Below are 23647 nucleotides of genomic sequence, written 5' to 3'. Positions count from 1 at the left end.
CATTAGGAAGCTGAGCAATTGCATAATTATCTCTGATCTGCGGATGTCTGCCCGACCATGGGCTCAGCAGAGGGGCCCCGAGGCTCCCCTGGGTTGCTGGGGGGGATTGAAAGGTGCCAAGCAGCCTCCCCAGTTGAGCCCCACCGCCCCCCCCCCCCCCCCCCCCCCCAGCGTGAGACGAAGACAGTGTCGTGTCGAGTCTGTGTCTGTTTTTAAGTATCTTGAGTCATGATGGTGGTGGGCAGCTCTCGAGGTCTTGGGGGACAAGGTGACTGGCTTCTTGTTTTCTTTTGCCTCTATTATTCTGGAAGCCAGTTCCCATCCCGCGACCTATAGTGGTGCTTCTTTCCGGAAAGCATCATTGAGCTCTTGTTGTTTCCTTGGTGATTTGTGACTCACTGAACCCTCCATAACTTTAAAAAATATATATTTTTATTCATTTCAGAGAGGAAGGGAGAGGGAAAGGGAGAGAGAGAAGCATCAATGATGAGAGCGAATCATTGATTGGCTGCCTCCTGCACGCCCCCTACTGGGGATCGAGCCCATAGCCTGGGTCTGTGCCCTGACCAGGAATTGAACCATGACCTCCTGGTTCACCGGTTGATGCTCAACTGCTGAGCCACACTGGCCGGGCTCCATAACTCTTTGAAGTGTGGGCCATTGGCTACAGCAGAGCACCTGTCCCTGGGCCTGTGGGTGTGGCCATGGCTCATACCGATCCATCCGAGAAGCGGGGGAGGAAGGTTCCTTACAGTCTTGACCCAGTTGCTATGCTGTCCGGCTCTCTTTACACCCTCGTCTGTGGAGATAAAGCCGGTCCCCGGTGCCGGTCAATCTGGAGGGTGAGAGGAGGCTGCTTTATCTGCGCGGCCGTCAGAAGGATTTTCTTACCCAGTAGTTTCTCTGTTGAGTCTTTTGGCCCCGAGGCAGCCGGGTCTCTCTTCTTGCAACAGGAAAGGAAAATGGAAGAAGAGGTGGCTCATCTGTTGACGGGTAAATACATGTTGCTTGTAGTGACGGTGTGGATGTGTGTTGAGCAAACTGCATGGCCTTTACCCTCCACCTCCATTTGGAGGAAGGGAGAGAGCCATTGGGACGGGATTTCCTGGGACAACTGGCATTTTCACAGTCCCGTTGTACAGAGAGTTAGCAAATCACACCACGGCTTATTGGGCACCAAAGGGTTGCTGGGCACCGAAGGGTTGCTGGTTTGATTCTCGGTCAGGACGCACGCCAGGGCTGTGGGCTTGATCTCTGGTAGGGGGTTTGCAGGAGGCAGGCGATTGATGTTTCTCTCTCTCCCTCTCCCTTCGTCTCTCTCTAAAAATCAATTTTTAAAAAAGATAGCAAATAGGAATGGAAGGAGAACAAAAGCCCAGAAATACATAGTTCAGGAAACCCACCAAAAAAGGGTGGCTTTCAAGGACACACTAACATTGTCATCGTTCCCATGGCTCTAACCCAGCGGTTCTCAACCTGTGGGTCGTGACCCCTTTGGCGGTCGAACGACCCTTTCACAGGGGTCGCCTAAGACCATCCTGCATATCAGACATTTACATTACGATTCATAACAGTAGCAACATTACAGTTATGAAGTAGCAACGAAAATAATTATTTTATGGTTGGGTCACACCATGAGGAACTGTATTTAAAGGGCCAGAAGGTTGAGAACCACTGCTCTAGTCTGGAAATGCCGTTTGCCTCTGTATCTGTCGCTTCTTTGAAATTGCAGACCAGCCCTAACTGGTTTGGCTCAGTGGATAGAGCATCGGCCTGCGGACTCAAGGGTCCCAGGTTCGATTCCGGTCAAGGTCATGTACCTTGGTTGTGGGCACATCCCCAGTGGGGAGAGTGCAGGAGGCAGCTGATCGATGTTTCTCTCTCATGGATGTTTCTAACTCTCTATCCCTCTCCCTTCCTCTCTGTAAAAAATCAATAAAATATATTAAAAAAAAAAAAATTGTAGACCAGCCTTCACCTCCCAGTCCCGACCTTCCCGGGGAGGAGGCCGGGGGTGGGAGCAGACACACAGCTTGGCTGAGCCTCCTGTGTCCTTTGGCATTGGAGTCCTTAATGAGGAAGACTTCTAGGGAACTTCCCATACGAATACCAGAAGCTGAGTCAGATATTTAGAAAGAGATGCGAAATCATCACCTGTGTCCCAGTTACTGACTGGTACTTACCTCGCAGGGTCAGCCCTGAAAAAAGCAGTGGAGGTGGTGGGACAAAGAACCGCAGGACAGTTCGGGCCCCTCCTTGAAAGGTGAAATGAGAAGTGGCTGTCGCCGTGTTTTACCGCTGAGCTTTAGGGGAGTTTTGCTCCGTGTGGGATGGCTGTAGGCTCCTCCCTGCCCAGTGTTGGCTGTGGCATCTTACGCCCCATCCCCCACCCGTCAAACACACAGGGAGACCCCAGAGGGACGCGAAGGGCCGGGTCTCAGGATTTTAAGAAATCGGAGGGCTTGGCTGCCCGGCACCTTAGGGGAGTTTGAGAGATTTGAATTAGCCAGCCGTCACAGAATGTCCACCGTGTACAGTTTAAACTCTGGTGCCAAACAGGGTCATGGTTCTAGACACTGCTCGTGTCCCATCACCGTTGGCAGAACCTCGAAAGCCTGGCAGATCATGAAAAGCACCCGCGCATTAATAAAGCCGGAGACCACGCCAGAGCAGGAGAGGCTCTGAGAAATCTGAATTTTTAGCACCTGCTTTCGGGGATGCTGACATCCGGCGTGTGGCGGAAACTTGGGGCCGTTGTCAGTGGCGACCAGCCCCAGGCACGGGGGTCTGGAAGTAATTCCTCAGGTCTGCTGCAGAATCTTATGTTGTTTCTTGGCTATGCTGGCCACTTAAAAAAAAAATGTATTCTTATAAAGAGAAGGAGGGCTTTTTAATTTTCAAAAAGGCTTGGGTTTAAGCATGTGCTCTTAAAGGAACAAGGCGCACTTCTGCCGCTATTTGAGAAAGAGATGGGATAGCAGAGCACTGGCCTGGCGTTTCATTTGAGGTCTGTTTTGTGCTCTCCGTGGCTGCAGGGTGGGGACCTCCCAGGGCCTCAGCGAGCCTCTGTCAACCCGGATTCTCCGTCTGGCAAACGGGGGTAAGAATTCTGAGGATGTCGCGAAGAGGGTAAAGCGTGCCCATGAAGCAAGAGCTCTTTGTAAGCAGTGGCGTGCCGGGCCAGTGCGTCATGGTATTTCCTCAGAAATGTACTAGCTATTAAGTTCCTTTAAAAAAATCCCTTTGGAAAGGTAAAGGGTCGATGGAAGAAGGTATAGTATTTTGACTACCCGTTCCTTGCTGCAGTTATTTTAACCTTTTAAATGGATTTTTAGAGGAAGAGGAAGGGAGAGAGAGAGAGAAGCATTGATGTGAGAGAGAAAATGTGGTGGGCCGCCTCCTGCATGCCCCCTACCAGGCATCGAGCCTGCAGCCCGGGCACGTGCCCTGACCGGGAATCGAACAGCAACCTTTTGGGGCGCAGGACGATGTCCCACCCACTGAGCCACGCGGGCCAGGGGGGCAGTTATGTTTGCCATCATCCAGCCTCCTTTCCTCCTTTGACATGTTATAGCTTTGAAGGTCGGGGCAGGAGATGGCGTAGCTAATCTTGATTTTCTAAATGGGGAGACTCAGGTGGTTGGAGCTGGTCCTGTGACCTCTGGCTTTGCGGTGGAACTCCACGGCAGTGCGCAAGGGCAGCCAGGCGTGCCGTTGCTCACCGGATGGCAGCGACCTCTAACACGCCACCCCAAGGTCAGGGTGGCGGGCGTGTGAGGGAAGCTTCGTTAGAGGTATTGTCAGCGTGAATTGAGAAGCTGTTACGGGGTCTTGGAGATGATTTTTCTAATTTCCCTGCACTCTGTGACCAACACTGTCAGCAGGCCTCACCCCCTTTTTCCACCTCGTGTGCTGTGGAGGTACCTTTGGAGGTAGGGCTCACGTCTCCCTTCCCAGACAGCACTCTTCTGATGGCTGTTAAGGTAATTTTTTTTTTTAAAAAAAGGGAATGAAATGTAACTGTAAAATGTAACTGAGTTTTTCATCACTAGCTCTGCTAAAGGGGAAGGGATGTTTTCCTGAAGGTGTAGAAGCGGAGGTCTAGAGGGAAGCCACGGTTTTAGAGCCGTGTTTCTGTAGAGGACAGGTGTGTGTGGGGGGTGTCAGGTGGGAGCAGAGGCCGAGGGGAGACCCAGGCAGGGAGGCCAGGGAGCGTAGACCTTACCTCTCGGGAGGAAGGGACCTCTTTGTGACGACAGAAGTGTTCTCCCCTGTGCTGTTCAGAGTGGCTATGGAGCCCTTGAAAGGTAGCTGGTGTAGCTGCATTCTGGATTTTGTTGATATTGAAACACGAATGGCCCCAGTGGCTTGTGGCCGCTCTTTGGACAGCGAGGGGTCGAGTGGATCTGGAGAGGGACACGCACGGAGGGACATCCCTCTGCCCTGCGGGAGGTGGGTGGCACCTTCCTCCTGGGCCTTCCCATGGGAGCCGGTTAGGAACTCACTCCCCGCCTCCCTGCTCTGGGCCCCAGGGCTGGTCCTCGCTCTGGGGCAACAGTCACACCGGCTACTGGACTCTCCCAGGGCTGGGCTGGGCCGGGCCACCTGGGCTGTCACGCCCTGTCCTGGTCTCTCCTTGGCATAGAGCCCCAGGCTTTCTCACTGGTCCTCAGGGGTCACGTTTGGCTTTCGAACAAACTGCTCCATCAGATAGGATGCTCCCTGGCCCCTCTCTGCCTCTAACCGTGAAGTGAATGCAGTTATAGATGAGGTTTGAGAATTCCCTCACACCCCACAGGGAGCGGGGGAGGGAAGGAGAGGAGATTTGGGTGGCGGGGGGGTGTGGATAGCCTGAAAAATGATGAAACCTAGAGAAATGGGGTGACGTGGAGAGTCTTGTGTTCAAAATGCCACATCCCAAATGTTTTTCTTTAATGTGATATATTTAATATATATTATGTAATAATATACAGAGGCTTGGACACCATTTGTTCAGGGGAGCCTGGATTTCAGTTAAAGGGTGAATAGAACCAACTTGGTTATGACTAAAATCAGTTAACACTGATATGAAACCAGCCCTTGTTTTCATGAACCCACAGGAGGCCCCGCCCAGTATCCTGTGGGCCTTACCGCCAGCCTGCTCCTCGCTGAATGAGTCATCCGCACGGGGAAACTCCCCCTCCTCCCCTCCCAGGGCTCCAGCCCCACTGCCGTTGGAATTGAACGAACAAGTCCAATTTGATAGCATTTATTGAGATGAAAGAGAGATCGTTTTTCCTGAACGTGTATCTTTATAAACATTCTGCCTAGAACGTATGCAGGGGTTTCCAACTGTGATGGCTGAATTTCTACTAAACCTCCCTTTTTCCCCACAAAGAATGTGTCTTCAATGTGATAAAATGTAGCAGTTGTTTTCAGGTTCCGAAATATTAAGCGGGCATGCCGCCGTCTCTGGGTTTTCATTTTTAAATAAAACCTGAATTACATTCTGGCTCTCCACATAGAGGCCTCGTCTGTGGTCTCCCGTTCATTCTTATGGAGGTAGCAAGGCGATTTAGCAGGCGTGTTTAGCTGCCTGGGCAGCTGCTGGTCCGCAAGGACTCGTGGGTGAAAGAGACCTAGGTGCTGAACTTGCACAGAGAATTCCTCAGGATAAGGGAGGCGAGTGGCAGAGAGGCCGAATAGGTGTCTCCGTGTGGCTGTCAGGAGCAGGGAGACCTCCCACCGTGCAGCCGGGAGGTGGCAGAAAGCCCCAAATTGCAGAATGTGCAGTGATGCTCTGAGACACGAGCGCCCTTGGGCCGCGTTTTACCGGGTTTGATGGAGGAACCTGCCACCTTCGCTGTCACAGACAAAGCCGAACGGTGCTGAGGAATCGGTAATGAGATCCGTGCTTAAGCTGCGGCTTCCTTTTCCAGGCAACGTGGCAAGCCGATAGGCTATAGATTTTTGTTTTTTTCCTTATCCCAGCAATTAAAGCGCCGTGAATACACCAGTTGAGGGTGAGATTTATCGGAGGCATTTTAAAAAAGAGCACATGCAATGTATTATTACCAAAGGAAGACTGGGAGGAATTACTCTTAGCACGGGCAGTGGTTAAGTGCCGTTTCTTTTTCCTTCTGCCGGAATTCAGAATGATCGCTTCCTTTTCTGTTCAGCACGGAGCCAGGCTGCTGTCAGAGTCAGGTTTATGTCTGCTTCTGAAGCAGCCCACGGGGAAGCCGTCATCTGAGGGCGTGGGGCAGTCCCCCACGGGCACCTCCTCGCCAGAGCCCCACTCGGTACAGGTGAACCTGCCTGCGGCCGGGTTGATGTTGGCCTGCGCAGTTGCTATGAGACTTCCTGGAGGCGACTGTTCGTCCCTGTGTCTGGCTGGGGAGGAGGGGGTGAGGACAAGCCTCAAGGCGGAGAGCTTGCTCTGAGATCCTCACCTGCCTGCCTGCCTCCCCTCTGAACACACAGCACCTGGCAGGGTCACCCCAGGGCCGGGCAGGGCATTTCCATTCCAGGCAGGTGCTCTGCCCCACCCTGCCTCGCCCCTCCTCCCAGCGCAGGGGAGCCACCCCCTTCCGGGTCTGTCTTGGGCGATGCTGGGCCAAGGGCCCTGTGCACACCCTCCCCTCCAGCCCAGCCGGGGCACATCCCAGGCCCCGGCCAGGGCCCAGCGAGAGCCCCGGGGACCTGCGCCCCGATGGCCCAGCTGGGCGGGCAGCCAGGAGCTCCCTCAACGACAGCCCCTTAGGGCCATGTGTTGGCTTTGGGGCGACTTTGGCAATGTCCCTGAGAGACGAGGGAGGGGAAGAAGAATGTTTTGAGTACGACGGCCAAGAGGAAGAGAGGGAGCTGGCCCCGGCGCAGCAGGACACCCTGGATCTGGCGGAAGAGGGTAAATTCTTGCTTTGCACCCATCGGGTGCTTTTGCTGTCAGTGTGTAGGTGGGCTGGCTGCTTTGCTGAGCTCACAGCGCTCTTTGCTTTTCTTATTGAGCTCTCACGTCAAGCACAGGGAGCTCCCGTGGAAAGGGGCTCAGTGACGCTCATGTGAAGCCACCGTGGGAGACGCACATGCCTGGCCCCCGGGGAAGTTCCCTGGCTCACACCTGCCTCCTGGGAGACCATGTCGCACTTGGGTCACCTGAGGTTTGTTCTGCCTGTTTTGGGGATCCCTGTAAATGGAATCAGACCGTGTGTGTTATTTTTCAGGCTGCTGTGGCTTAACCAAGGTCTTTGAAATTCATACGTGTTGTTGCAAATCTCAGTGTTTGCCTCCCCGCCCCCCCCCCCGCCCCCCCGCCCTTTGTGGCATTCCAATACTCCATTTTAAGAGTTTTAATTGTTTTCTTGGGACTGAACGAGTTTTCATGTTAATGGGCAAGAGACTGAGTCATAAATAAAGCATGTTTTTGTGCTGGCGTTATTTTAAAAAATTATTAATGACTGATTTGAAATTGGGATTAAAAAAAATTTAGAAATATTTCAGATAGAAAAGTCCAAGGGCTGACACTGATGTCACCTGGGAGCCCACCACCAGGCTGTATTGGGGTGCTGTGCTGTTCTGTATTGGGGTGCTGCTTTTGGCGAAGAGGGAGGGTGTTAGTTAAATAAAGGTGTGCCCACGTGTTGGGTGTCAGTTTCCTAATTGGGTTTGTGGGGCTTTAACCCACAGCCCGGAGAAAGGGATTTGGGGGGTAAAACAGGACATTTTAACAGTGACTGCATAGATGTTCTTTAGGTCTTGAGTAGACACAGTTGGAATACCCTTTCAGAATTCTGCACTGTGGTGGCCTATTTTCATGTCTCAGCACAACTTTTACTTTTGAGATTATTTATAATTGGCCACATACAAAAAGTATATATTTTGAAAATATTACTAATGCTTCAGGACCGTTAAACGGATTGAATTGGAAAAAGGGGGGAAGTGGGGACAGCAGCCAGAGGCGAGCCAGGGGGCTCCGTGCTGAGGGCTGGCGCCCCGCCTGGCCTCTTCATGAAAGAGATGGAGGCGGGGAAGAAGGCAGGAGTGACAGACTGAGGGGGACTGTGCATTTGCCGGGTTCCTGGAAGCGCTCAAGGGAAAGGCACCCATCTGCTCCGCGGAACCGGGGCCAGCCGTGGCACGGATCAGCTTCTGCCCCTCAGAGCCAGGCTGCCTCGCATGCCGCCCGTATCCCCGTGTCACCCGAGAGCTCGCTAGAAATGCAGACTCCTGGGCCCCACCCGGCCCCCTGCATGTTAACAGGACCTTGAGCGGGTCCTTGTGTACGTGAAAGCGTGAGATGATGTGCAGTTGCCTTAAAAGATAACTGAGATGATTTGTAAAACCCCCATCATTGGACCTGACGGTCCTACACTGAAGGCTGCGGTTCTGAAGTGTTAATATTTTCAGTAGGGTCACCTTAAAAAAAAAAAAGACACTTCGGTGCCAACCTGCTTCGCTTTCTTTGTAAAATGGAATTCGCCAGGCTTGCTCCTGGCCGGAGGGAAGCCTGTGGCGTGGACCGGGAAGGTGGAGGTGTGGTGTGGAAGGATTGGTTTCTGTGGCCAGTGCTCCTGGGAACCTGAGCAACCCGTTTTCCTCTGACACCGTCACACCCGCCTTTGTTGAGTTCACGGGAAGCGAGTCCCATGTGTGGGAGAGAAGTGCTCTGTGAACCGTGAAAACGTGTGTGGGGTGTGGACATGCCGTGTTCTCAGGTGGTTTTCTACACTAACTGGTTGAAAAGAGGTGCTTTAGGTTGAACACCAAAGGGCAAGATGAGTGTTTGGGTTGCTCTGATCGCTACGGGTTCCGGAGACACCCGTCCTCTCCCGGTCACCTTGTGGGGTGATAGGCACTATTATTTTTAAAATATATTTTATTGATTTTTTACAGAGAGGAAGGGAGAAGGATAGAGAGTTAGAAACATCGATGAGAGAGAAACATCGATCAGCTGCCTCCTGCACATCTCCTACTGGGGATGTGCCCGCAACCAAGGTACATGCCTTTGACCGGAATCGAACCTGGGGCCTTTCAGTCCGCAGGCCGACGCTCTATCCACTGAGCCAAACCGGTTAGGGTGATAGGCACTTTTTAATGTCAAAGCAACGGAGGTTTGGTAGGTTGTCCCTGTCCAGAGTCCCAGAGCTGCAGGCACAGAGCAGGCCCTCACCCAGCCTCCTGCCACCCCCAGGCCCTACGCGAATGGAGTCCCTTTCCTCCCCACACCTCAGTCTTCAAGGAGAGAGAACATCCTGCTCGTGTCTTCTCCGGAGACTGGCAGGTGCAGAACCGGAATTGACCTCAGGCGGGTTCCTGCAGAGTGGCGCCCAGGAGGGTGGCCTTTGCTTCGCTTCCCCAGGCCCCGTGCTCAGGGGAGCTCCAGCCGGACCGCTGGGAGTGAAACTGCAGGTCACACCCCTGGGTCCCAGCCCCACCCCTGGCGCCAGCAAAACACTGGCGGAGAGTGAATGTTGCCCTCAGTGCCTGTGGTTTGCGCGTGGCAGATTCCCAGGGCTTTCTTAAGGAAGCTTGGTGATCTTTCCCCACCTGGACGCGTCTGAGGCTGCTACCCAGTGGCAAGAGCAGTCACTCTGTCCCTGGCAGGACTGGGGCAGAGCCCGCGGATGGTCTGCGTTTCCCAAGTGCCCCGATCGCAGGTTTAGGTTTTCTGAGCCGTTGGCTGCAGGAGAGAGTGGGCCCGGCCCTTAGAGGTGACGGAGAACAGGGGGCGGGGGGCGGGGCGGGCTGCATCAGCCCTTTGCACAAAGGGTAGCTCTCAGGTGTTGAGTACTAGCCAGACATTGTCAAGAGAAGCAGAGATGAAAAAATGCCAGTTGGCACCCCGAGCCCGAGGGCGTGCCTCAGTCCAGGCCCACATGTCTCTGTCCGCAGCTGCACCTGCTGGGCCATCCACGTTCTCCAGTGGGTTCCGAGGCCAAGCCTGAGAAACGGCACAAATGGAGCCCACCCTCCTGTTTGGAGGGCAGCCCTGGCCTCACTGATGGGGCTGCATGCGGGTGTGCTGAGTCCCAGAGGTGATGCCTCTGGCCCTGTGGAGTGGGAATCCACCCCAGAGAAAGAGCCATCGGCCGCCCTGGTGGCTGTGTTGACAGTGTGGCCAGCGGCACATGCGGGTGTCCTGCAGGACTCTCTCCCCTGGGGTCACAGAGGAGGAGAGAGCTGACCCCGCTTATCAGTTCTGCCCTCAGCACTGTTCCAAAGGTCTCTTTGCTGATGGTGTTTATCACCTGGGTCCAGCCTGGGGTTTCATTGTTAGTATCCATGGCAACTCCACGCAGGGCGTGGAAAATTGGAAAATGATGTCAGTTGCTCAGGGCGGTCCTCTTCCTGGGATGCGGGTACCAGTGTTACCCCAGGGCTGGCCATGAGCAAAGCTCACCCATGGTCTGTGTATGCTGGGTCCTCTTGCTGCTCTGCCCGCGTCTGGCACCTGCCCCCTGCCCCCTGCCCCCCTGCCATTCCCAGCCTTCTCTGAAACTGCCCTCACCATGCACTTCCTGCTAGTGCCTCTGAATTATGCTAATTTATGCATGTTTACCTTCTCAAGGAGGCCAAGAACTCCTTGAGGGTAGGATTCATTTATTTACTCAGCAGTTTAGAGCGTCAGCTTTGGGGTTAAACAGATCAGGGCCCTTCCCTAACAGCTCTGTGACCTCGGGCACTTTCCTCAAGTCTCAAATGTGGACAATACTAACACTTTCCTCCCAGGATGAATGTGAACAAGAGCCCTTTGTGCCATAGGCAGGCCCTCATTAACCACCCTGGTGGTGCATGGCCACCTTAGATCAACACTGAGTGCCCCAGCCTGGGCGGGGAGGAAAGGATTGGGGCATCTAATAGACCAGGTTCAAGTCCATGGCTATATCCTGCCTGACCTTGGACAAGCCATTTGGCCTCTCTCTCTGTCTGGTGTGTTGAGTGGGGATCATATTTGTATAATGGGGTTGTCCTGGGTTTTAAGTAAAATAATATTTGTAAAATGCCCAGGGTGGCAGTTGGCACATTGCAGATACGCAATAGTCATTTCGTTTCTTCTCCCTGCTTCAATGACTTGCCTTGGGGCCCTGGCACGCAGGCTGCCGTGGCCTCTGCTAGTGCCCGTGAATTATGCTATTCTTGCATGTGTCTTACCTTCTCAATGAAATCCTCACACTGAGATTTCAGCCAGTGATGCTCATGAGCAGGAAAATGTAGCCAGAGCTGTCTTGTCAGGTCACTTCCTCTGGCATGTGAGGCCTCTCTCCTGCCTCCCAGGGCACAGACCAGGCACCGTGAGGGCCCAGCAGACTGCCGTTGGTAGTGGGCCGGCCTCGGGGCTGACTCTGCCACCTGGGCATCCCAGAGGCTGCCGTGATAAACCAGCACCTTCCCTCGGCCTGTTGGCTTCTGGCTTCAGACCACAGGTGCTCATCCGTTGATGCCTTTCTCGTTGATGCAGCTTCTTTCTTAGCAACTGTCTGCCTCCCCGTCTGTCCGTGTCACCTTGGACCTGAGGCTGCCCCTCTGTTTTTTTTTTTCAGGACTGTCCTGGACACGTGCATTTTCTCGGGGTGATAAGAAACACACCCCTCTCTGGGGTGTTGGTTGGAAGTGAGCCTTTCCTTGCATAAACTGGTCTGAGAGCAAAACAAAATCTTACTCCCCTTTTTAAAACATCAGGTGGGAAGGGACACGGGACACTAGTTATATTTTGTTTGTTTTCTAAACCAAATAACGTAGTTTTTATGGGTGTTAGTAGTTACTTGGGCTATTGGGTCACGTCTACATTATTTTGTAGATATGGGAGGACAACAGCTAAGGGAGGGATCGGCTAAACCTCCCAGAGGTGGCCCTGACTTGGGAGAAGGCAGGAGAGTGTTGTGCCTGAGAAGAGAGTCCAAGGTCAGACTCTCCTCAAAAACCCGAGAGAGTCGGCCCATGGTTTTCTTCTGGATCATGAAATTGTTCTGCCATCGGAGCACATTTTGATGACAGTTATCTAATTAACAATAGCCTGGTGTCTGTGGGCCAGACTAGTAACTTACCTGTGTTTCATTGGGTGATTGGCTATTCCTAAAGTTACCTGCAAACACCGCTGAGGAGGGCTCCGTCGGGCTTGAGGTAATAAAGAAAGCTTTCACACTGTTGTGTGATAGGGAAGTGGTTGGGATATGGCACACGCAGCTCAGGGTGGCTTGTTTGCGTATTATTTGATAACTTAAAATATCGAGGCACATGCCCTAACTGGTTTGGCTCAGTGGATAGAGCATCAGCCTGTGGACTCAAGGGTCCCAGGTTTGATTCCGGTCAAGGGCATGTACCTTGGTTGCAGGCACGTCCCCAGAAGGAAGTGTGCAAGAGGCAGCTGATCTAGTTTCTCTCTCATCAATGTTTCTAACTCTCTATCCCTCTCCCTTCCTCTCTGTAAAAAAATCAATAAAATATATATTTTTTAAAAATCGAGGCACAATGTACATACCATAAAAGTCACCCATTTTAAAGTGGATAGGTTGATGATTTTTAATAAATTTACTGAGTTGTGCCACCATCACCACTTTAATTCTGTTTTAGGGCATTTGTATCCCCCTCCTTCTAGGACAATGATGGCGAACCCTTTGAGCTCGGCGTGTCAGCATTTTGAAAAACCCTAACTTAACTCTGGTGCCGTGTCACATATAGAAATTTTTTTATATTTGCAACCATAGTAAAACAAAGATGTATATTTTTGATATTTATTTTATGTATTTAAATGCCATTTAGCAAAGAAAAATCAACCAAAAAAATGAGTTCACGTGTCACCTCTGACACACGTGTCATAGGTTCACCATCACTGTCCTATGAGACCCCTCATGCCTGTTTATAGTCCATCCCATTCCCACCCCCAACCTAGGCCACCATGGATCCTCCTTCTGTCCCTCTAATTTGCCTGGACTGGCTGGCTACCTTATACAATGTACGGTCTTTTGTGTCTGGCTTATGAGCAGGAGGTGTTTGAGGTTCCCCCATACTGTCGCATGTATGGGTACCTCATCCTTTTTGTGGCCGAGTACTATTCCACTGTGTGGATATACCAGATTTGTTTATTCACTCAGCGCCTGGGGGTCATGTGGGTGGGTTCCACTTTCTGGCTATAATGAGTCATGCTGCTGTGACATTCGTGTGCGGGTTTTTGTGTGGACACGTTTTTGTTTCTCTAGGGTAGGCGCCCAGGGGACTTCTAAAATTTTTGGAACCTTAGGCGAGTCATCTGACCTCTCTGAGCCCAAGTTTCCCTGCCATCAAATGGGGGAGACACGTGTCCCGCCCACCAGCACGGGTCTGGCGGGATAAGCGGGCCTGGGCTGCTGTGCGGTTGGGTGATGGCCCCTCCAAAGCACTTTGCCAGTTCGGCCCCGTCCAGATGTCTGCAGGTGGCTTCCAAGAGCCCAAGGGGCCTGTAAACGGCACGGGTTTTACAATAGTGGACCCCAGAGGGGAGACTAGGATAGGGGTCGACTACCCTCTTCCTACTGGGCCGTGGGGAGGGGCAGGAAGTCCCCGGATGGGGATGTGAGAGAAAGTCCCCACAGAAGGAAATAGTAGTGCCAGGCCAGACACCTGAGTGGCATCATGGGAGTAGATGAGCTGGGGTGGAAAATGGGCACAGGTGGCCAGTGAGGAGGCGAGAAGGCTAGACTGGGGCCAGGGAAGGGTGGTCCCCGGTCTTAGGTGTTGAGGCTGCCGCTTGTAGGTGGAGAAGGTCTGTAAGCAGAGCATTGACACATTCGGTTCAAGAGCGTGGAGGCAGCTTTGAAGGACAGCTCGTAACGCCCGGAAACTTGGCATCGGGGCGGCTCATTGAGAATTTATGGGAAGCTCTCTAGCTGTGGCTCTCGGGTTGGGAGCCTTCCACCCCTTGTTCCTTTGAACAGGGCAGACGGTTTTTACGAGGTGCATTTCCTGCGGGATCAGGGGCCAGATTTAGGGGAGCTTTTTCTCCGGACACCTGCTGCTGCTGGTCAGAGTGAGAAGGGATAGGTCACTGATCTGTGGACCCTGCTTTGCTCTGACACTCAGGTCCCAGCTCCTGTCTCGAGCAGACTCGTCAGAATTTCTAGGGGGTACACGACTATTTTGAAAGTTATTCAACATGCCTATACTTGTTTTACAACAAAGAGTGTAGAAAATGAAATGTACTTTAAAAACAAAACACGGATGCTGAGGCACAGAAGATAGGCCGAGAAATAACTGGGGAGGGGAAACTGGAGGTCGGGTTCTAAAAAGTGGAAAAACAATGTTCTAATCAACTATTGTCGGTGGCCTAGGAGTCTTCACTGAAAGATTTCTCAGGACCTCAAACTGATGAACTTTTTACAACAGTTTAAGCTGGACTCCACCTCCATCAAGTTCAATTCTGGTTGAAACCAACCCTTACGCATTCTCCTTGCCTTTTCCACCCTGGCAGCTCCAAGGGAGGTGAGGGGAAGGAAAGGGCCTGCGACTGGGTGGGGAGAGAGTCTGCGTGGGGGACAGGCGGGGAAGGGGAGCCCCCACCTCTGGCTGCCAGGGCTCTGTGTTGCTTGGGTTTCAGATTTGGAACCAGATTTTAGGTCACCTTCTGAAAGCTGGAAAATCATGCCAGCGGGTCAGATTTCTCTGAGCGCCTTCCCTGAGATGATCTCTACTTGGGTTTAATAAAATATTTAGAGGCCGATTGCATTTCACTTGCAGCTGCTCCTAAGGTTGGCAGGTAATACAGTCCCCAGATGCCTCGCGTGGGCTGTCACAAAGCCGAACTCTCTAGCATCCTAGTTGAGAAGAGTTAACGAAGAAGTGATTAGTTAGCCCGAAAGTGGCAGGTTTCAAAAGAGTTCATACTTTGGCCCTAAATCCGTTTGCATTCACTCCTTCCTCCACCGAATAAAACGCGCGCTACCTTCTTGGTGTTTGTCGAACCGCAAATCAGTTCCTTGCCATGGACTTAAAATAGAACAACCCTGAGATTTTTCATCAGAATAAAGTCCTCTTTCATTGCATGAGCCTTTTTCTCCAGTGGAAGGGAGAACAAAGCCACACCGTCCCAAAGTGGCCTGCACGGAGCCTCCTATGAGCCCAGTAACTTATACATGGTATGAAACATTGCTGTGTTTGTGTGTGTGTGTGTGTGTGTGTGTGTGTGTGTGTGTGTTTCCGATTCAAGGATCATGTGCCTGGCCTTTCATAAAGGCCAATATTCACAACATCAGAGTTTGGAGTTAGGAAAAGTTTGTTGACCAAGAAGGCTCCAGCTTGAGAAGATGGGAGGCAGTTGCCTTAAAGCATCTGCAAATCCATCTTAAGAGAGCCCAGAATTCAGGCTTCTTTTATGTCAAGGGAAGGGAGCATGGGCAGGGCAAGAGTGTGTGGCACCTCGGTACCAACAGGGATCCGAGGAAGAGTGTGAAATTTGTAAATCTCCTAGTTCCCTGGTCCCTTGACCCCTGCTGATCTGTGTCTGGTCTTGAGGCTCCTGCAAATCTTTGCAGAAAGCTCAGCCTCAAGCAGAATTCCTCTGTAATTAGCCCATCGATAGCAGGAGCTTCTTCCCTGAAGGCCCTGGAAGAAATGCAGGCTGGAATTAAGATGGAGTCAGCGAGGGGGAGCGTTTCACTCGGTTACATGTGCCGCAGTGATAGTAGAGGTCTTTGGGGCGTGGATTAAAAACCTCTGTCACCCTAGTTTTCATGGTATGGAAACTGGTTGCAAAGCCTTAGAATTTAGGCCATTTGGGGAGGGGGAGGGCTGTGCCATCATGAAATGACCAGCTAAGACTGTTGTTTAATGATTGTACCAATAGCTGCTTTCTGAAGGGTCCCTCTCTGTCCCTGGGGTTGGGTCCCTGTGGTTTGTGAGGTCTAGATTCCTGTTGGTCTTTGTGATGATTTTGGTGGCTGTGCCGCTGACCCATTTTTGTTTGCTCAGTTTGTATGAGGCCAGATCCCTGTCCACCTAGTGCCTTAACCCCAGTCCCACCTCTAAGTATGTCACACACCATGTCAAGGCCATGCAGAAATTTGAGGTCACCCCCACTCCCTCACCCCCTCAGAGCTTCGGGCTCTTCCCTGGAACTGGGAAATGAAACCGGATGGTGCTGAGTGCTGTGTGGGTTGAACTTGGCAAAACCAACATCCGTTTGTGCCTGACACACAGGCACAGTTTTGAAACTGCTTTTTTAGATGGGTCATTGGTAGTTTCATGGTCATTCATTTTCTTTTTAAAAATTAAATGTATTGGGGTAACTTTGGTCAATAACATTATATAAATTTCAGGTGTACAGCTTTGTAACACAATATCTGTATATGCCATTATATGCTCATCGCCTGAAGTCCAGTCTCCTGTCACCATGTATTTGACCCCCTCTACCCTCTTCATCCTCCCCTCACTCCCTTTCCCCTCTGGTAGCCACCATGCTGTTGTATCTGTGAGTTTGTTTTATCTGTTCACTTGTTGCTTTTTGTTTTATATTTCACATAAGAGTGAAATCATATGGTTCTTGTCCTTTTCTGTCTGACTTAATTAATTCACTTAGAGTGATACTCCGAAGATCCACCCATATTGTCACAAATGGCGGCATTTCATCTTTTTCATGGCCGAGTAGTATTCCATTGTATATCTGTACCCCAGCTTCTTTGTCCAATCATCTGTCAAAGGACATTTAGGTTTTTTTGCCATGTCTTGGCTACTGTAAATAATGAACAGAGGGTACATAGAATTTTAAAAAGAAGTGTTATCAGATATTTCAGGTAGATACTCAGAAGAGGGATTGCTAAGTCATATGGTAGCTATAGTCTTAATTCTTTAAAGAACCTTCATTTCTGTAGTGGCTGCACCAATTTACATTCCCACCCGGATTCCCTTTTCTCGACATCCTCACGAACACTTGTTATTTCTTGTCTGATCATCGTCCTTTTCATTTCTTGCAGTTTTATGTGCTGAAAGAGTTGGCCAGATGACTAAGACATATAATGACATTGATGCTGTCACTCGACTTCTTGAGGAGGTAAGTGTTTCGGGGGAAGGGAAAGGGTCGCTTAGAATTGACCGATTGTAATTGGTATTGATTAAAGCATGCGTTACCGTGAGTCTCAGAGAAGAACCTCAGAAATGGGACCTTCTCAGGGGACTTAGTGGCTTTCTTTTTTGTATCGATAGCTTTGTAGTTCTTTGTAGCGGTAAGCTTGTTTATGGTATTTCAGGTTTTACAATGAATGTATGAATGATACAGCATTGGATAAGCATGGAAAGACTTGCTAGAATACCCAGTTTCAAGATTTTTAAAAACCCCTAAAATATATTCCCACAATATATTTTCAGTGCATCCAAAGAATATCAGAAAAAAAATATATCATTACCCATATCTTTGTAATGTATTCTTTTTTACTTACATCAGGTTAAGGGGATTTTATTATGTAGTGTCACGTGGAGACCACCAAAATAAGCACGACAGGAAGAACTTAGGAAATTTGTGTAGGTTCCCGTGAGCTGCGGGCATGTTAGAGACACGGTCTTGTCGGTTTCTTCTTGGCATTCTGTTGGCTTTCGAGAATTGTGGAGCCATGAAGGGACGCCTCTAGAAACAGATGAGTATAATGTATGTATTCCCATGCCTAGAGCAGGCCAGAACACGGCAGGTTCTTAGGATGTATTTGCTGAATAAGTGCCCATCTTTAAACATTATCATCCCAACCCCCAACCCCCAAATCAGGCCTTTTAAGGCACTTGTAGATCCTTGTTTCTGCTCTGGAATCAAGAATGAGTTGGGGTCACGTGACCATTCATTAGCCCTTCTCCAGGCGAAGAATAGAAGGGTGTGGGAGACACCGGAATCTTTGTTGGCATTTTCAACCACTAGCAGGACAAGGTTGAGACACAAGACCAAGTGGCAATAGTGAGAACGAGTTGGTGTTTTTTTTGGGGGGGGGGAAGGGGGCATCTTTTTACCCCAGTTTTTGCCTCTCCTTTCCTGTGTTTTTCCCTTTTGCACATCAGCATCTCCTATCTGCTCTGAGGGTCTGAGATTGATTCTCTCTGGGTTCCTGGGGGCTCGCCTGCCCTGCGACCCCTCCCCCACATTTTCCTGAGGGCCACCCACTAACAGGCCCCGATGAGTGGAGTCGGGGCAGGAGCTGAGACCCGCTTGACCACCTGCACCGCAGAGAAGATGCAAACTCAGCCCCAAAGGAGTGATATTAGGTGTTTTGGCTGTGACAGGGCCGGTGGTGGAGCATGGTAGGGGACAGGCCTTCTGGGGGTGCCCCAGTCACCGCCATCTTGGTGGCCGGTGTTGGCCAAGTGGGAGGCTGGCGTGGCACCACTACCGACTTTGGAAAATGGTGTGTTCCGGACGCCTCTCTGCCGTGTCCACTTCCCCAAGAATGCCAGCCCCCCGGGACCCTCTCCAGGTCGGGGTGTTTCCAGCCACTGCTCCTCGCCCCATTCCCCGTGAGTTTCCAAGTCTGTTCAGTTAGGAACCTGCGTCTGAGGGAGCAGAGGTACGCTGGCTGGCACGGCTGCTTTCCCGCCCAGGCCCCTCCCTGCAGGGTGGGGAGGCGCGTGACTGTCGCTTTGGCCGTCAGGTTCAATGCTCTGCGGATTTAGTTTTGGGGAACATGGTTCGTTGAATGTCACTGGAACATTTTTACTTTAAAAACAGGAGCCGAGTAGTGTGTTTTAGGGGGTGTCCCCTGCCCGCATGCTTGGCTCTGGCGGAGTTTGAGCTGGCAGTGCTGGGGCCTCTGACCAGTGACCAGAGAGGATCTCTTCCCAGGGAGCCTGGGGCTCCAGCCCTGTATGCAGATGCTGGTTAGAAATAGTTCACTTCCCCCAGCGAATTTCCTGACTGTGCCAGCGCGTAAAGAGTAGCTGTTGTCTTATATAACAGCCGAGGTACTGGAGAGAGTACCGTGGGGCCGTTTTCAGGTGGCTGTGTTGTGCCGCGTTGGTTTACTTGTCATTGGCAGTGGCTCTTCGCCGCACGGATGTATCGGTGTGTTTGGTCTCTGCCGTTCTTCCCCTTGTCCTGATAAGAATCACATCTGAGTCGCTGCCTTTCTTTGGAAGAGGCCGGTTTCCTGGTGAAACGCCTCACTGCCCCAGGCGTGTGACACCTTGTACTGCGTGTGCTTGTCTTGGCTTTGGTTCCGTTCCCTCCCACCGTGATCGTTTGCTTTGGTTTGCACGCCTGCCACATGCAGATGGGGTGCTGGGAGGTGGCGGGGGGTGAGGGGGGTTGGGGAAGGGCGCACAAGGCCCCAAAGCACGGCCAGTGTGGAGCGTTTGCGTCTGGGGGTGCGGGGACAGGATTCGCAGCTTGTACCCTAGCTCGGTGCTGCGCGGAATTTACCTCTGGGCAAAGCTTGCCTCCTCCCCAGTTACCCAGAGGGCTATTCTGAGGGTGAGGGCTCGTTAGTTAGTCACGCTTTTTATCCTAAAATTGGTGAATGGGATGAGTTAGCTGCCTGGTGTGGGGGGCAGGGTGCTCTCCAGCTCCAGGGTTGTGTTCATTGGATAAAGGGGCTGAGACACAAGTTTCTGTGTGTTTTTAAACAAAGCCTATCTGGTAAGAGGGAGTGAACAGTGAGAATGAGCCCCCCAGCTACCTTTCCTGGGCACTAAAAGAACCCATTCTTTAATAGCCCATTTCCAAGGGCCTGCGTTATTTAGTTGTAGTCTTGTCTTCTCGCCGTATTTGAATCCAGTGGTCATTTCCTAGCTGCTTCCCTGCATTCAGAAGTAAACGTTGTTGGCTGATGGTAAGAAATGGGAGTTTTTTCGTTCTTATAATTCTCCAAGAGACACTCGGCCAGCCTGCCACCTTAGAAAAGAGAAGCCAGAGACACTACATACAGGAACTTTTGTTGTTGTTGTTTTCATTTCATCCGTAACTATTTTTACTAGAATGTCTTGCCCTTTTATTCCCCCCGCTCCCCCCTCCCCCCCCGCCCAGCAGAGTTTTCTTTATGTTCCTATAAGGATTAGGTTTTTGGTGCAGAGGAGGTGAGAGCTCGGGTCAGTGGGGCAGGGCCGGGTGGGGACTGGGGTGCAAAGAGGAGGGCGAGGGGCGTGGTTGTTGAGCTCCCACCCACTTGCTCTTCTTCCCCTTCCTGTTTCCTGGTCCTCCTGGGCTCTGGCCTCCCCCTGCTCTCGCACTGCCTTTCCCAGCCGGTCTTCCTTGTTATCATTTCTGCTTGACTTGTTTGCAGTGGAATGTGAGTACAGAATGTGGCTGAGGCTTAGCCAGTGCCTGTGCTTGTTGGAACTCTGCAGCTCGGAGGTGTGGAGAAGGAACAAACTTCCCTCCACCCTCAGGGTTCCTCTGGCCGGCCTAGTAACCAAGTAGACGTGAGACCGATCAGCAAGAGAAAATAACCCAAGCGAATACCGACATATGTACGGGAACTCCACATACACGAGAGAGTCCAGGACCCCACCTGCAGGAGAGGATGGCAGACAGAAAGGGACCATGGACATATAAGACATCCTGAGCTAGGACGAGCCTGGGTGCTTCAAAGGGTCATTGTCGGATGAGAAGAAGAGCAGATGCTTAGTAAATAGAAGTTTGTCCTGCACTTAGTTATGTCAAAAGAGGTTACCTCTCATGACCTTTTACTGTGGGCAATGCCCCTAATGTAAGTTCTCGATAGTTAAGGGAGGGGCAGGAGTTGCCTTTAGCTCAAAACAATCTGCATACTGCAAAGGCACATCTTGGGGTGACTCGTTCTGAACCCCTATGGTTGCATGATGGAGATGCAGAAGAGTGAGGCAGCGAGCCAATGGACATGAAGCCCCTGTTGGGTACAAGTCTGAGGACTTGCTCTAGTAGTGAAATCGAGTAGACCTGAGTGAACTTGGTGGAGACCACACTTCTAAGGGACATGGGCTTGGTGTTGCAGTTTTAGCTGAGTGTCCTCCGGCGGAAACCACTTGGACTACAGCCTCTAGACAGGTAGGTGTGCAAGTTCCCTCACACAATCCCTTTGAGTCCTTTCCTCCAGGTGCCAAACAGGCACCACTGTTGAGTCTGAGAAGTGATCCAGGGCCATTGAGGGAGGACCCTCCTTGGTAGACACTGTAGCTGGCGTGGATGCCCACACAGAGATGAGCATCTCGGCTGAGTGGGCAGACTCCCTGGCCACCTTTGTCCCATGGGAGGGAGTGCTGGGGAGACACAAATTGTGGGAATGAGCTGGGGTATTTACGGCTCACTTCACATGACACCCGGCTGGCTTCTGGGACAGTGGAGACAGCAGTTACGGGCCTTAGCACTGTCGAAGACCTGGGGGAGGGGGGGCAATTCCCTGTCAATCCAAAGTCTTCCAAAATTACACTCTGACCTCTAGTCATTCAGTGGAACACCTGTGATAAGCCAAGGGAAGGCGTGCTGCTGTTGCACGGAGGAGTTCGGTGGATGTGTAAGAAGTTAGAAATGAAAGCTATTGATTTTTATTTATTTACTAGAGGCCTGGTGCACGGATTCGTGTACCAGTGGGTCCCTTGGCCTGGCCTGCGGGGATCAGGCTGAAACCGGCAGTCCAACATCCCCCGAGGGGTCCCGGATTGCGAGAGGGCGCAGGCCAGGCCGAGGGACCCCACTGGTACATGAATCTGTGCATCGGGCCTCTAGTATTCATATAAGATCTTTGGTTACTCTCTTCCCACCCTGCACTCTACCCTCTTCCCCTCTTTCCTCTGAGATTCATCAGTCTGTTCCATGTTTCCATGCCTCTGGTTTCCACTCCTGCGTTGAGCATCTGCCCCCTGGTGGTCAGTGTGCATCATAGCTACCGGCCAGTCAGCCGGTTGCTTAGGCTTTTGTATATATAGATTTTTTTAATGATACAAGTCAATGAATCATTAAGCTGGAAGATTTTTTTCAAGGGTATTTCAGCTAGTCTGCCCCTCTGCCCTCCTCCATCTGACAGACAACCGGGCCCAGGGATGTTCCATCAGAACCCGAACTCTCACAGTTTCAGAGTTGAACAGTTCACCAGCAGCAGGGAAACTTTGGACCTGTACCTGCTGTAAGAAATGCATCTTAGGTTGTGGCCCAGGACTCACATAAGTAAATACATGACAAGCAAAAGCTTACGTGTGAAATCGTACCCTTATTACGTGGAAGGCACTTTGGTATTGCATTTCTGTGCTGTTGAATTTCTTTAAACCAAATTGTCAGCTGCCACTGCTACAGTGACTCTCAACCTGCTCAAGGGTTATTGCCTGTCTTTGGAGAAAGCTAATCTGGAGTGTGCCTGATCCTCACGGAGCGGGGACATTGACCTGAGGCCGTATAGTTAGTTAATAGCCGATCAGAAGCTACAACTGACTCCTGCCCAGCTTTTTTTTTTTTTTCCTGATCTTAACTACATGAACCTAAAAATAAAAGGCTTTTCAAAGTGAGAGGCAACAAGCATTTATATAAGATTTTAAAAAAATAGACAAAGAAGAATAGCTATTCAGGAAGCACTGATTTAGGCAGAAACCCAAATAAAGTTCCAGTTTAGGGGTATTTATGAGAAATGGGGATAGTGCCATCAGTAGAAGGAAGACACTCTTTTTTAAAAAAATATATTTTATTGATTTTTTACAGAGAGGAAGGGAAGGGAGAGAGATAGAGAGTTAGAAACATCGATGAGAGAGAAACATCGATCAGCTGCCTCCTGCACATCTCCCACTGGGGATGTGCCCGCAACCAAGGTACATGCCCTTGACCGGAATCGAACCCGGGACCCTTCAGTCCACAGGCCGACGCTCTATCCACTGAGCCAAACCAGTTAGGGCGGAAGACACTCTTATTGGTGCAGAAAAGCTAACATGGGATGTTTATTCTAAAGAAGGGTTTGAGTTTCCAGTCCAGTCGTCCGTCAGTCCTGTTGTCATAATATCTGCTTCCTTGTTACCCTGTAAACAGTTCTTTGGGACACGAGGTTACCTAGGCTCGTTCTAAAGGGGATTGTGCCCTGTTTTAACATCTCAGAGGTTTGAGGCATGAGACGTGCAAGGCAGTGCCCGTGGGGTGGCAGCTCCGGCTCCCTTTTAGAGTGGCTCCGTTTCCGTTGTGTTTCTTAACAACTACATGCTCCCATTCCTCTGCTCGTCACGCCAGGTGAACAGAATAATTAGCACAGGCTTCTGAAATCATTTAGTTCCCAGAGGTCTCCTCCCCTTGCCAACTGCCACCTAAACGTGAGCAAGTTGAGTCTGACCCCGTGGCCAACAGCCGCTCCGGCGGCTCAGGGAGTCTGCTTCTGGCGATGGCGGCCGCCCACCGTCTCCACTGTCGGGACCCTTGACAGGCCCCGCAAGGTTTTCCTCAGCGTCCTGCTCTGAGAGATGTCACCAGCTGAACCAACAGACACTTCTGTGTCAGGGACACACCTCTGACTCTGAAGTAGGGCAACTTTTATGCCTTGTTGCTCCCTTTGGAAAGTATTTCAGAAAAATAAAGCCTCGCCCGGCCAGCGTGGCTCAGTGGTGGTCGAGCATCGACCTGTGATTCAGGAAGTCATGGTTCAATACTCGGGTTTCCGGCTCCATCCCCAGTAGATGTGCAGGAGGCAGCCGATCAATGATTGTCTCTCATCGTTGATATTTCTATCTCTCTCTCCTCTCCCTTCCTCTCTGAAATTATATATATTTAAAAACAAATAAGTAT

General features: G+C 51.2%; 1 protein-coding gene across 10 annotated transcripts in view; it reads left to right on the top strand.

Moving 5' to 3' along the window:
- TRAK1 (trafficking kinesin protein 1) overlaps window positions 1-23647 on the top strand; it is a 90813-nt gene that overhangs the window by 33902 nt on the left and 33264 nt on the right. For 7 of the 10 annotated variants that reach the window (XM_070391527.1, XM_070391528.1, XM_070391520.1 and 4 more), the window contains one exon: window positions 16920-16996. In XM_070391527.1, the coding sequence (XP_070247628.1) occupies window positions 16946-16996 (51 nt within the window). In that variant the 5' untranslated portion in view covers window positions 16920-16945. Of the gene's footprint in view, window positions 1-3878; window positions 3984-6604; window positions 6887-16919; window positions 16997-23647 lie in introns of those variants that run through there. The other 3 variants (XM_070391523.1, XM_070391519.1, XM_070391524.1) reach the window with 2 other exon arrangements.

Source organism: Myotis yumanensis, unplaced genomic scaffold, assembly GCF_028538775.1.
Source record: "Myotis yumanensis isolate MYYU_CA2020_CCGP unplaced genomic scaffold, mMyoYum1.0.hap1 SCAF_14, whole genome shotgun sequence".
NCBI lineage: Eukaryota > Metazoa > Chordata > Mammalia > Chiroptera > Vespertilionidae > Myotis > Myotis yumanensis.
Note: the sequence above shows the minus strand (reverse complement) of the source record. Positions and strands in the feature narration are given on the sequence as shown.